Source organism: Monomorium pharaonis, chromosome 4 (genome assembly GCF_013373865.1).
Source record: "Monomorium pharaonis isolate MP-MQ-018 chromosome 4, ASM1337386v2, whole genome shotgun sequence".
Classification (NCBI taxonomy): domain Eukaryota; kingdom Metazoa; phylum Arthropoda; class Insecta; order Hymenoptera; family Formicidae; genus Monomorium; species Monomorium pharaonis.
In genome coordinates, this window is record NC_050470.1 from 454,139 (window position 1) to 469,989 (window position 15,851).

Here is a 15,851-nt window from a genome sequence, read left to right on the forward strand (position 1 = left end):
GCTACGACTGCGTTGTTGGGAACAGTTATCACGTGAGAATCGTAAATCATCAAGTACCAGTGAGAGTCATAAATTTTTATAAAAGTATTCTTTTGCGTGTGCAATATTTATTGACCTTGTGTTGTTACATACTGCTTCTAAATCTTATTTTGATTTATCTCTTCTCTCGTACGCTGTTATTTGTAATTAAAAATGGATATCTTCTTGTATAAATATATCGTTTACTTTTCGTTAAAAATTCAATAGTTTTATTATTGCTTGTTTCTTTTTCTCTTCTTATACATTTCTATAAGTACTTAAACTTAAAATTTTTATTTTGTTTAAAATCTACAGCTAATTTTGTACATTTGTAAAGAGTTAAGAGAATGCTAAATTGCCTGTCAAATTTTATCGAGGTTGATAATGTAGAGTTATTTGTTTAGCCTAGTTCATAAAAATTCGCTTTAAAATACAAATTATGTAGCTTATATTTACAAATAAACGCTATCCCTCAGTTCAGAATAAATTGAAAAGTTGAAAAAAAAATTATTTGTGATCAAATTTCATTCATCTAAGCGCTTTCACAACAGATTTCTGAAAATTTGATCACATAAATAACTTCTTTTTACGGCTTTTAATCGTAATTTGACGAATATAGCCTTATTGCTCAATTTATTCCAAACTTAGGGATACCATTCATGTGTACGTACAAGCTACATAATTTGTATTTTAAAGCAAATATTTTTATGAACAAGGATAAACGAATGACTCTACATTATTGACCTCAATCAAGTTTAATCTGCATTAATCTTAAATATTTCAATTTTTAAAAACAAATTCTTAAATTATGTAAAATAACAATTAGTATTCTACTAGTATTTATTAAAATCTCTCTAATGCAAATCACTTTTATGACTCAAAGAACCGTCATAGCTTCTTTCCACTATTAAAAATCTTAAATATTTTGTTTTTTTAGAAAAAGTACATTTTTTACAAAAATCTTTTAAATCTATTAGAAATACATATCGAAATTGTGAGGGCGTTTAATTTATGTCGGCTGTCAGTTGAACGAATTCGTCTTTTCTCTATTTTTCACGTTGGATTGGATGCAGCTTTCGCGGCGTGAATAATGCATGCTCAAATCCGGTGTGTTTGGATTTATTTCTCGCGTTCAAGCGGGAGTAGTTACCTCACCCAAAAAACGCGCCTCCTTGAATACAGATATATGGATCCGATGGCACAAATCTCTTTTTTTGGCCTTCAGTCTCTTTCAAAACTCACTCAGGATGCCGAACACTTTGAAACGATGCCATGATTTAAGAGCCATCACCTTTCATCGATTAATAGCTTTCTGTCTCTTACAGTTCATTTATCATGTCAGACATAACTGATACTTGAATAATTTAGATAACGAATAACGATTAATCGTAAATTATGTACTCATAAGAATCGGTTCTTTCTGATATCAATGAGAGGTATAAAGGTTTGATGAGCTTTTTTTGCTGGTATTTAAAACATTTAAGATGGATGATTAATCTTTTTAGTCTTTAAACTTTTAATACTTGTGTTTTAAAATTTATCTAATATTATCTTTTAATACTTTTATTTGTCGCCATATATTTCTACATTACTACATAGATTTAACACTTTTATAAACTGTAGCTCTTATACGAGTTAATAACCTATATTCTTATAATATGATCAAATAATGTTTTAATTCGAGATTGAACATATTTGCTAAATCTAATCTCTCATATCTGGCAACTTATTTCTTAAATGGCAATTACATCACACATTATTCATTCAATTTATTCAGGTTTTTAATAACAAAGTTTATGCTATTTTGTTCTTTATAGCTTTTTTGCTATCACATAAGCGAGATTTATTAATTAATAGATTAACCTTTTAAAATATTATTACTGTTCTGTTGTAAAATAATCAATAATACCATAACGAAATATTAATTTAAGATGTAGTGAAATTTCTGAATTCTCTTTATTTTGTAAATTAAATTTTCTATAAAACTAAGCAAATGAGATTGTACGTATAATCAATCGCAAAATACATAGAAACGTTTGTGAATTCAATTTTGTGCGGCAATTAAATTTTATTGATTTATTTTTGAGCTATACCAACGATTTATATTTATGATTTACGATTTAATTTTGCGAATGTACATTCACGTATTCATTCGTGTTTGTTACGAGATTTTATCACGCATTCAGTGCACTCATGATGAAAACGCTATTCACAGGGAGAGAAAGAGAGAGAGAGAGAGAGAGAGAGAGAGAGAGAGAGAGAGAGAGAGAGTCCGACGAGAAACTCGAGAATACTATTCCCTGGTATGCTCAGATAATTTAAATATGGTGAAACAAACATTACACAGATGCATGCGTTGTATATTCCCCTAAAATTGCATGCATTGTGTTGCCGTAGTTCGGGTTAGTTAAATATCGCATATATCTCCGATAGACTTATGATATATTAATGAGATTTTTTTAGAGATAACTTGTCATGTGTATGTGCATTCCTATGTTAGTATAAAGGAAAAGTTAAGTAGCGTAAAACGTGTTGTCACGAAGAAGAAAAGAAAACAGCGTATTTATGAATGCATTAAACAAACTAAAAATATTTTACTACATCTTATGAATAAATTAATATTTTGTTATGGTATTATTGATTATTTTACAACAGAACAGTAATAATATTTTAAAAGGTTAATCTATTAATTAGTAAATCTCGCTTATGTGATAGCAAAAAAGCTATAAAGAACAAAATAGCATAAACTTTGTTATTAAAAACCTGAATAAATTGAATGAATAATGTGTGATGTAATTACCATTTAAGAAATAAGTTGCCAGATATGAGAGATTAGATTTAGCGAATATGTTCAATCTCGAATTAAAACATTATTTGATCATATTATAAGAATATAGGTTATTAACTCGTATAAGAGCTACAGTTTATAAAAGTGTTAAATCTATGTAGTAATGTAGAAATATATGGCGACAAATAAAAGTATTAAAAGATAATATTAGATAAATTTTAAAACACAAGTATTAAAAGTTTGAAGACTAAAAAGATTAATCATCCATCTTAAATGTTTTAAATACCAGCAAAAAGAGATCAAACTTTTATTTTATACTGCACTTTAAAATTTCATTTAAAAATTACATTTGCTTAATGTTTTTAAACACTGAAAAAAAAAAGTAATATATTCAATAAGATATGTTATTGCGGGCTGCCAATTACAGATATACTCAATACAATAATATATGCTATTGCAGTATCAACATTGTACTTGCATTAATAGCAAACATTATTGTATTGAGTATTTTATGTAGTTGGCAGCCCGCAATCACATATGTTATTGACTATATTACATTTTTTTCTGTGAATATAAAGTATAATTAATTTCTATGAGTATATCTTGTTTTTGATTTTTATATTATTGTTAATTATTATTAATAAAAAAGCAAAAATAATTTTAAAAATAGGTGAAAACAATAAAGTAATTAAAAATTAAAACCACAATTTTTTATTAATAAATGTCATTTAATATTTTATTATTTTTTGCTAATTTGTAATAATTATATTTAAAAAGTATTATATTAAAAAGTAATTACATGAAAGTATTTCTTTATTAGCAGATAGATTGTAATTGCTTTGTTTATCTGGACTGCTTGTTCGGAGTAGGTGGAAGCGCAATTGTTCGGCACATACTAACGGCAGGTGCACTTTCATACCAAATTGTGAATTGCATAGGATTCCTTAATTACGAACCGTGTGATGTCGTAGCTTGTAGGAAGGATCTAACGAGCACGACCGAGTTGCGTATAACGAAACGAACTTTATGGTAACTTTACAGTCGAATTTCATTTATCACGGCAGTTACGCGCGCAAATCTTTGTTGAATAGAGAGAGAATGAAATGAAAAACACACACATGGAAATCCAATGGTGAATTTTCCGTTAAATAAAAAAGCAGCATTTAAAATAATTTTTCAGTAACTATATATAAGAAATAAAAAATTTAACAGGCTACATCTTGTTTTACACAAATGTACGACACTTAAAAAATCAAGTTCTAGAAAACATTGAAACTTACGAATATCTACTTAAGGGAGTTCCTCTGCTCAGGCCCGGCACAAGTGGTATAGGGGTTCAAGTAAAGAAAAATATTCAAATGACCATTTTGTTGCCTTCTTTTTGCTTGCTGTATATGTACTAAAATTAATATTGGTGAATGTAAGAAAAAGTTCGACTATAAAGTACTATCTTCATTACTGAATTAATTTTTTTTTAAATTGAGAATAAACATTCTTCACTATTATACTATCCTTAGATAACTAAATACAACAATTTAAAATTTATGTTATATCACTAGCACACATTATCACACTACCTCAGCTTTTTGAAGTTTTGACAGTTAATTTATATCACTAATTTAAACTTCTTTACAAAGTTTTATGAAAATCAGTTTATTTTTATTTAGCAACGGAACTTCCTTAAAAGATATCTTCAAGACATTCCTATAGATGTCTGAAATATCTCAAAATGTTGCATAAAATATATTTTAGATTAATAATAGATTTTTTTTAACTTTTTTGAAAAAAATATAAAGTATCTTTTATAAATCTCTTAGAATTGTTATTAGAAAATTTTTTACAAATAAAAAATATATATTATATCTTTTTGTTTATTATTAATTAATATTAAATTTTAATCAATTTATGTAATTGATAATGCAATTATACAATTTAATTTTATTTTTATTGAGTATTTTTGTAATAAAAGGTTTATAATAAAAAAAATATAATAATCAAAGGTTTATTATAGATTTTACATTTATTGTTGTATATTAACATAACTCTTTTATAGATACATATATATTTATTTATTTTTATATATTTACATAATATATATATATATATATATATTTATTTGTTATCTATACCAGATTAGATTTTTTTAGTTTTGTCCAATATTTTATCTAGGAATTAATTTTTGAGGTTTATTTTGTGATGAAAAGTTTACATATAAACATATGATCTTATAAACATTTTTTCGTTTTAGAAAATTAAATGTTTAAAATGAATGTCTATGAAATTATCTTGTTTTTTCTTAATAACTTTTAAAATTATTAAAAATTTAGAAATAAATGCAGATAGATGTGGTTAATGAAATGTCTAAGAATATTGGAAATTGGAAAGTTATAAAAATTGTAAAAATTGCATTTTAGTTTTGTCCGACGTTTTAGGAAGCGCTTTTAAATAATGTTTTAATAAAAATTAGCGTTTTTTTTATTATATATAGTCATGCGGCGAAAGAATACTTTGGCACTTTTCTCACATTTCAGGACATATCGGAGTACAAATGCGAAAATGGCAAGACGCCCACTTACGTTCCTCACAAGCCAGTAACTGGTGTGATAGGTGCAGCATTCAGCGTGGTCTCTATTATGGTCGCCAACATCTTGCGGCTTTTCAAGGTAATTATCTGTACAATCTAAGTACTTCTAACAATGTATGGAGTGCTTCAAATTTTGATTTACAGCGTGACTAATAAGTTTAACTTAATAATTAGGGAAACGTTGCTGATTGCGTACTGGTTTATGCGTACTAAATTGTACCTTACCAACATTTTTCATTTTTATTTAATGTAAACCACATTTAGTGACAAAAAATAAATAAAAAATAAATAAGAAATATGGACAAAAATTTAACAGGTTACACCTTGTTTTGTACGGGATAATAACACTTGAAAAATCAAATAAAAATGCAGTTAACTTTAGAATAATCTATGTAATTGATGATGTAATTGAGCAATTTTGTATTAAACATTATTATTAAAAAATTTATTGTAGAGTATATATTATATAGTCATTAATATAATTATTTGCAATTATTAAAAAAGATAATAAAATCAATACTTTTATAAAATTTATCAAATTTCCTAAATTGTATTATCAAATTTTATCATGATAAAATGATATTAATGTAAAAGAAACTGATGAGCAATAATAGTAAAACTAATTATTGATATAAATAAAAATATATTAATTGTAAAAATAAACTCTAGCCAGTTTTATTTCGACGTCCTTACGTATGTTTATTATTGTTAATAATTATTAAATATTGAGTCTTTATAGGTTGAGAAAGTTACTTTGTAAAAGTAACTAGTTACAGTTACAGTTTTTTTATTGAAAAAGTAACTAATTACAGTTATAAGGTATCGATTTTAAAAAATAACTTGTTACAGTTATAGTTACTAAAAAAATAACAAGTTGTTACTTTTTAGTTACTTTTTTCTTAAATAATTGTACATTATTTTAAATATAAAAAATAAGAATCTTACATTTTATGCTTTACTAACTGTTTTTATTATGTGCTTAATTATGTTCTTTAACAAGTTGTTTTATGTACACTAAATGAGAACTTTGTAAAGATAAAAGTCTAAATCGTATATTACTGTTATCAGAATTAAATGAAATATAACGATGCATTGACTGTTATACATTGATTCATTTTTTTTTTGTTATAAAATTTTTATAAAAAGTTTTATTAATTTTATAGAATTTGATATTCAAATATATCATCATTAAGATAGAAGACTTCTTTATGGCGTCATTATAAAACCACCGATGCTAAACATATATTCCACAGATGCAGAACTCGGAATTCCTGTGTTATATTTAATAAAAAGTTTCTTAATTGTAGTGTAATTATTTAGCATATTAATACTGAAATTATTCGATTTTAAGAATCAATACAATTTCTTTTGTGTAGACTCAACTTTTTCTGGTTGTTGATTAAATATTTTAGCCCATGTTTCAAAAAAAGTAATTATTACAGTAACTATCAAAATAGTTATTAGTTACCAAAAAAATGTAACTGCGTTAAATTACAGTTACAGATGGAGAAAACAAAGTTAAGTTATTAGTTATAAAAAAAAAGTAACTGTAACTGTAACTTTGTTATAAGTAACTTGTTAGTTCCCAACCCTGAGTCTTTATTGAAATAAGAAATATAATAAAAATGAGAAATATAATAAAAAATAACTTAAATGGTACACATTCGGCAACTCGTCTCTAATCCTTAATTTTTGTTTTAATAAAAAAATATTAAATATATAAAAATTTAATTTATTTTTTGACATATATATTGTATATGTTTCTTTAAACACTCTGTACATTATCTTTTAGTTTTTATCTTTAAATTATTATAAACCAGTTGTTCTAACTTCTTGGTAAACTCATCTGTCAGGTAAGCATATGTCTATCTTTATTTTTTTCTAAATAAATAAAGACAGAACACATATTATCTGATAGGTAAAAAATTGGAATAACCGCTCTTATATTATGATAAAAGACAGTATAAAAGTATATCTACATAAATATTAATTCTTTATTTATTAATTACTGTGTTTTTAATTTACATTTTTATAAAAACATTGCAATGTTTTTTGTAATGTCATGTAATTATACACACTTCTGGACATCATTTTTCTATAAACTGCGTTTATAAACTGCGAATTGAACTACATTATTATAAATAAATAAAAATGTAAAAAAATTTTAAGAACAAAATTTTCTAACAGCATGACATTTTGTTACTATTTTTTGCGCAATTTGACGTGTTGTTATGCCACGTACATCTGATAAGATTAAGAAGCGAAAAATAGCCGGTTCGAGAAGTAGCTTCGTAGAAAGTACGGTTGAATATCGGCATGTCTTTGCAGGATCGGTGAAAACGTATCTTTGATGCAGAGGTTACAAAGAGTGTGAGTTTGAGAAAGGAAAAAAAAAGAGACCGAGGGAGAAAGAAAAATGATGGCAGGTAATTTCGCCGGGGTTTTCGAAAACAGGATAGCAAAATTACCGAAATTTCGTGACCGGTAATGACGATGACGTGACTATCAATCATAGTCATTCATCCGTAAGAATCAAGTTGGGGAAGAACCATCGCACTTTCGCAGCATAAGTTTGTCCTTATCGACTCAGATAAGACCTCCGCGCTCATAACACCTTCAAAAATACATTGCGCGGTACGGATTCGTTGAATGGAATTCGGTGATCCGCACTAAATCGGCTTGCCAAAGAAGGCTTCCATCGTTGTCGAGACGTTCTATCGATCTGCCGCCACCGACGTTGAACGTGCGAATGGATCTCATAAACATCGTAGCTCCTGTCAAAATATAAAATACGAAATATGATTATGTCGCGCAGATTTCTGTATATAATTCAATTTGTGATATGTTACTTTTATCCTTTCATACAGCTTTTATGCATTGTAATTGCATTTATGCCTTTATTTTAAACTATATATTATAAATAATAAAATTGTGCGTTGAATTCGACATAAAATATATATTATTTCGTAAACTATTAATTTTTTTATTATTATACTTTAATACTTTTATGTACTTTTATGTTAACTTACAATTTTACTCAAAGAAGTCGCTGTTTTCTTTTAGAAGAATGTATATATGTATATACAATTTTATGTTAAATTTGTAATTTAAAATCATAAAAAAGGCTTAAATATCAAAACTTTTATATATGTAAATAAAAATACAAAAATCTTTATAAAATTCTGCCATTGTGAAAAAATAGCATATGAGAAACGATACCTGTAATGACTTGCATTTAAATTTTGTGTAAACGTATCAATATTGCAATATTATCAATAAATAATTAAGCTTGCAAAATATTTTACCGTTATTACATTACATAATATATTCGAGTTTGCCAGTTTTATAATTAAAAAACAATTTAATTATTGTAACGCGTACATGTGTCACTATAAAAAATTTATGTTCAAACGTTAAGAGAATGGCTTATTTAGATATTATTTTATTCGTTATTCAAGTTGAATTAATCTTCGCCACAAATCTTTGCGCACGTCGCATTCAATTTACACAGCAAACGTAACTCGTTCGTTAGGATTCCTGGTATGAAGCCGCTTGTTGCACTCGATAGTTATGCTCTTCCTTTATATATACGCTGCGGGGCGCAATTAATCCTTTGTGCATATTCGTATTATGTCAACGGCCCATGATAAAAAGCCGATTTAAAAGTTTGTCTATATAACGAAGAATAAGACAAGAGAGAGATTAATCGAACTATTAGGTGCTAAGAGGGAAATAATAATACTATATAATAATAATAATGATTATATTATTGTCGTCATTTTATTAAAAAATAATAATTAAGAGATAGTATTACAGATTTAGTGTTCTTATATACATGTCAAAATTACTTATATATATATTTCAAGTTTATATATATATATATATATATATATATATATATATATTTATATATTATATTTATATTATTTATATATATATATATATATATTTAATTTTTAAGATTATTGCCACTTTATTGTGCATTGATATTAATTACTTAATGATTAATAATTGATTTAATGTATTGATACTTAAAACTACTTTTGTGATATTTTTTTCTAAATATTGATGTTTTGTATAATAGATCTAATCTTTGAACAGTAAATTAGATTATTTTCCATTGATTAAATTACTTAGGCAGATATGTATGTTTTGAATTTTAGTCGTAATATAGTTGCGACAGACCGCAGTGCGGAGAGACGAAACGTTAATTGAGTCAAAAATCAATTAAACTCTAATTGTAACTGGGGATGAATGAATAATCTACGTGGAATTATGAGCCACCATTTATTGATTTAAGTTAAGGCTCAATCATATTTAATACATAATTAATTACATCTTCATTAAAGGATATATTAAAATACATTATCGTGCAAATAAGTTCTTCCGTTTTTCTCAAAATAAAGATCGGATAAATCAAGCATGATAAATAATAAAATTACACAATTTATGAATCACAATAAAATTAACGATATAAAAGTTACAGAAAAAATATGTTTAGACAAAAGAATGATAAAAGCATATATAAGGAAAGACAATATTGATTTCGACGTGAGGTTCGAGTTTTTATTTACAAAAATTCGTTTTTATTATGGAAATTACAACGCCATGCAAATGATGTATCAAATGACTTATAAAACAGTGAATATATCAAGTAAAGATCTAATTGCTACGCAGGTTGATAATTAAGTACCCCGACAAACCGTTTGTAACATCAAACCATTTTAATTGATCTCGGATTTCTAATTGAAAAATCCTTAATTAGTAATTATATCTTTGCGCGACAGTTTATTAGACAAAATGTCTTTTATGTTTTATATATCTATTTTTGGTATTTAGTGAAAGCGACTCTTAACTTCTCAACTTGATAAACAATAATTAATTAATTCTAATGTCAGCGCAAAATCAAGATATCTTTGCAAATATTAATCCTCAATAACATAATGGTCACATGATGTCATAAATTTATTTAGACGTGTTTTAGATTAGAAAAGCACTATTCATATAATTATGTACATTTGTTATTTCATGTATGTAAAAAAATTTATTAATAATTTTTTTTAGAAAAAATGTGTTAAAATACAAATAGATTTTTAGTTAGTAATTTAAAAAATACAGTCTTAAAATACAATAAAAAAACTTTCTATATTTTAATAAAAAGTATTTATTTATAATAATATTTTAAATAAAAGTGTTAATGTTAATAAGAAAAACAGAATTAAACAGAATCATAATTTTAACAATTATCAAAATATTGGAATACTGCGTAATTAAACATTACTATTCCTACATCTCTCTTTCTCTTTTTTTTTTAATTATTATATATATAAAATAAAATTAGTGTGCAACATAATTTCAATATATTTACTCTATAGCATAAATTTAAATTATAATATTTAAATAAGAAATCAATTTCTCTTTTATGATTTCATTTATCTTTCTTCTTTGGAATTAAACGAAAAATCTGAAACAAATAAGATCCACTTAATTTTATTTTTTAAAAACTCTATGTTGATAAAGAATGTATTTAAATAATAAATTCAAAATTATTTAGTGCTTTATTTGACTTTATATTATTTCATTCATTAGTCTTACAATTATACTTGTCTAAATGAAACTTTCCTATTTTTAAATTTGTATAAGTTACAATTATTGTAAAAGTAATGTTATTATTAATTACAGGCGTATCATAATTATCTAACGATTTAATAATTATGTTTCTCTTCCAATAACAATATAAATTGATATCAAGAGTTAAGTAATAATATAAGTGCAGTTACAATTAGTAAATAATGCATTTCTATTTCGACTCAATAGATTTGAAAGTGACAGAAGATGAAAATTTTGTATTTTAATATATGATATCCATACTGTCCGCATATTCTTATTATTCCACAATTTTTGTGTCGTCGATCTGACGTATAATAAAGTCTCGATAGATTATATTCGCGTAGTTCGTAATTTATGTCATGTCAATAATCTCACAACAGTAACCATCGAAACAAATGCATGAAAATTAATACGCGAAGCGATAATACGGGCACGGCTTTTGCATACTATTGACGATTTTCCTGCACATACTGGTACTGTAGGTGCAAACGATAAGGATACGTGATAATACTAATAACATCCGTTAAGGAACAATGTTATCAACAGGAAACTATCTTGGTGAAGCGTAAGCTCTTTGTGCAAAAATGGAATTATCCGTTGCAACCAAAGAAGTTCGAGGGAGAAAAGGAGACTTAGCTACTTCCAGCAAGCATGAGATTATTAAATTCGCGACGCTGCCTGCACAGATGCTGCAAAGTTACGGGCTCTCTTCGTATTCGCGACGAGAAACAGGATCGCACATCAAATGACACGGAATATTAACTTTATTTACACACGAGTGTATCTCTGCACAGCGTTCGATACAATTCATCTTTCAAATAATTGCCATAATATATATGAAAAAAATAACCTCAAAAAAAATTATATGTATTTTATAATGTTATTTAATATAATATTATATACATATATATATATATATATATATATATATGTATATAATATTGTGCGTATATGTACAGGATGTTACAAAAGTATCGAATTTGCTTAGGACCATGCGATAGAGAATGAAAATCTAAGAAGAAATGTCTAATACTATTTTTCGATGCGTAAATAGTTTTGCCTTAAGGGGCTACATACACCCAGAGACGTAAAAAATAGGCCTTTTTCTCGATTTTTTTTTTCGAAACGTAATGTATGTAATTAATCCTAGTTTTCTTTACTTTAAAATACATTCTTAGAACATGTTTCAGATTAAATTTAAACTAAAAATATTAAAAAATGGCGGAGATATTATCCTCGTCGCAAGACCTTGTTAAAAAAAGGTGCTCCGCGGTGCCAATTGCAGCTCGTACAGAACTTATCTGAAACAGACCAGCCTAGAATTTTCTTAAACTGAATGATATTATCTAGTCTTTATCGTGGCCGATTTTTAAAATATCGATTTTTGACAAAATGGCGGCCGTTTAAAGAAAAAAAGCAATTTTTTATGGTCAAAATCGGTTGTTTTTTTAACTTTAAAAAAAAAGTAAAAGCTCTAAAAAAAACCGCCACGATAAAGACTGCCTTTTTTTGTGTAGATTAAGCCCTCCAAATTTTAAGTAAATCGGTCTAGCCGTTTCCGAGATATTTTTGGCACGCGTTTTGAAAACATGGTTTCGAGAGAAACGCGTTTAAAGTTTGACATTCGGTTAAAACGTAGATAATTTCTTTTCAAACTTACATGGAGTCATCCACTCCAGGGCCATACAGTGAACCCTCCCCAGATGTAGCGGCTTCAAAGGCTTCGATTCTAGCTTGCCGGCGTAATATTCTTGCATAAGCTATCTGTTGCGAAGGATTAGAAGGCGCTCATCGCGCCCCAGCATCGTCAAACGCGCTTGGACCTTTCTCGCTATATCTCCGACAATTTTCAAGGAATCACTTTGAAACTTGCAAGGGATATTCTCAAGACCTTATACTTTACGAATATGCAAAAAACGAAAAATCCATTTTTTCAAAATTTCTGGGTGTATGTAGCCCCTTAATTCATCATTGTAATAAGTCAATAAGCGCGGAGGTACAAGAGAAAGTCAGTGACGGAGAATGCGTGAAGTTGACTCCTTGTTATTAAAAATTAAAAAATGCTTCTAATGCTAATAATTATCGATAAAATTCTTTGGAAAGCTACCAAAATTTTCAATAGAACCTTTGGTTACCGAGAAATATTTCCATTTTGACGGAACTTAGAAAATTTTCGAATTTGTATCTTCAACTGAAGAAATTTTATATTCCGCAGCTTACAGCTTTGAGTGCTAATATTTATCAATAGAATTCTTTTTCGATAGAATTCTTCTTGTTATAATGTTTTATCGTTTTATAATAAATAAATTTAATTACCATTAAATTTTTTTTTACTTTGTCTGATAGACAAATCTTTGTAAGACCTATAGCGGTAAAATTTTTTTCGGTAATCAGCAGTTCTGGTAGCCGCCTGAAGAATTCTATCGATGATTATTAGCTCTCAAAGCTGTAAGCTGCGGAATAAAATATTTCTTTAGTTAAAGATACAAATTCGAAAATTTTCTAAGCCCCGTCAAAATGGAAATATTTCTCGGTAACCGACAGTCCTATTGAAAATTTTGGTAGCCTTTCAAAAAATTTTATTGATAATTATTAGCATTAAAAGCATTTTTTAATTTTTAATATACAATATAAATTTAGAACGACTATACATAAAAAAATAGATACAGCTGTATGTACAAGCTCTTTCAATAAATGATATAATGCAAAGCCCAAAATTTTCAGTGACGTCACCGTGGATATTAATGGTAATCATAATTTTTAAGAAAAATCTCAATATTATGCTCTCCTCTTTTCTTTATCACTGCTACGATATAGACATATAAAGAATTGACAGTTATTTGTTTTTTCAGATGTGTAAAAACAGAAGTATTATACATATGTACATTTTCCATTTTTTAAATTGTATGATAACGTGATTGCAGATACCACAAATAAGTTACGCCTCTACCAGTACAGAACTCTCGGATAAAAGCCGGTTCGAGTATTTCAGCAGGGTAGTGCCGCCGGATAACTTTCAGGCGCAAGCGATCGTCGAAGTAATCCATCTGCTCGGATGGAAATATGTTTCCACAGTCGCTGTGGAAGGCGAGTATGGTGAAAAGGTGAGTGCTAAATTTGAGGGAGTCGATACATTATATGTGAAAGACAGAAAGGTGTTTACTTATCGCATTGGTAATTATACGCTCGTCCCCATTGTTTACCGCTGAAATCTTTCTTATAATAAAACAGCAGAATGGTACTTTATTTAATGTCATACCATTTTTCACCATTATTGTATTTCGCAAAATATTTGACAATAAAAGAGTATGTTTTAATTATACATATGAAAGTAACTTAAACAGTAACAGCAAATTTTTACACGTATGTGTGTGAATGTGACGTATATATTATATGTATATTTTCCTTATGGATTTATAATTAAATACTACAATAACCAGTAAATTTGTTAGATATTATATATTTCAAGTTTTGATTAAATTCAATTTTCAGTTATTGCGAGGATATTATTCAATCATAAAATATAGTTTTATTAATCCTAATCCTACACATTATCAAATAATTTGATATTTTATACAAGGGATGTAATACAATCCAGCCTTTTTAAGTGGTTAATACTTGCATATATTAAACATTTTGGCTCAAAAAAATTTTTTAACATCCTTCAAACTTCTAAAAATAATGTCCAAAAGTTATTTTGGAGAAATTAAAATTTTAAAACAGTGAAAAAATTTATAAATCTAAGCAAAAAACAAAGTTTGAAACCAAAACCAAAAATCAGTGGGGTTTATTCTATCCCACAGTGTAAGATTAAGGTTAAACTATCACCAAGTATTGTTTAAAATCCGCGATTATACTAAAAATTGATAAGAATGAGATATTTACGTAAATATATAACATGATGTAAGACTTAATTGTACTTCTTTGTGAGATTGTATCATACAATAGTGTTAACGCTGCGTTAAATAATAGTTATAACAATGGTAATTATGATATGAGATCGTTATGTGCGACCACGTTAATGAGCAAAGATGAAATTAATTGCGCAATCAACTAAGAAAACTTGATGTTGAAGCGTCATCCGCTGTTTAAATTAGCAGATTTGTATGCGGAGAGAATTCCGAGCAGCAAAGAAAACTTTTTATTCAGCATTTGTGATTCTTGAATTTTTCACATCCTAATGGCAAACTTTGAAGTAGAAATTAATGACCAAAGATTGATAAGATCTGAGAAGTTAGGAAAAATAATTTATTAATCAAAATACAAGACAAGATAAATTAATGTTTAGAGATACTTACAAAAGACATAGAAAATAAATAGATTTATTAACACAAATTTAACACGTTTAAAAACAGAAAAATAAGTATTAATTTTAACTAATAATCTTTAATTTTTTTTATTAATTAATTACAAAATTTTGTCAGTGATTTATTTTATTATAAGTTTAAATAGGCATATTTCTCTCAGCATTAAAATTCCAATGTTGTTCTGTATTATTATCACGTAACAAATGAACATATGTAGATATATTAATTTAATTAACAGGAACGATAATTCAAACCTATACCTATAATTTTTCTTACATTGAGGAACGTCACGCAGGAATTTTTCATATTTGCCACAAATATTGAGCAAGATATGATTTTATGGTTTAATTATGCTAACCAAATGACTACTTTCTGGTGATTATATTGATGATAATGACGCATTCTGCATTTTGGAATATACTGGCGATGTCATGAGTTTATGAGTTGTACATACCTAATACTTCTCCAAAGGATTCTAGATGGTATAGTAGTAATCACATTACAAGCAATTAAACCAGTGCCAGTGATCAGTGATCAGTCTAAT

General features: G+C 27.1%; 1 protein-coding gene across 2 annotated transcripts in view; it reads left to right on the forward strand.

Annotated features, from left to right (window-relative positions):
• LOC105839061 (metabotropic glutamate receptor 8) overlaps nt 1–15,851 on the forward strand; it is a 112,015-nt gene that overhangs the window by 50,561 nt on the left and 45,603 nt on the right. For both annotated transcript variants that reach the window (XM_036286392.1, XM_036286393.1), the window contains exons 4-5: nt 5,338–5,469; nt 13,925–14,104. In XM_036286392.1, coding sequence (XP_036142285.1) covers nt 5,338–5,469; nt 13,925–14,104 — 312 coding nt within the window. The remainder of the gene's footprint in view (nt 1–5,337; nt 5,470–13,924; nt 14,105–15,851) is intronic.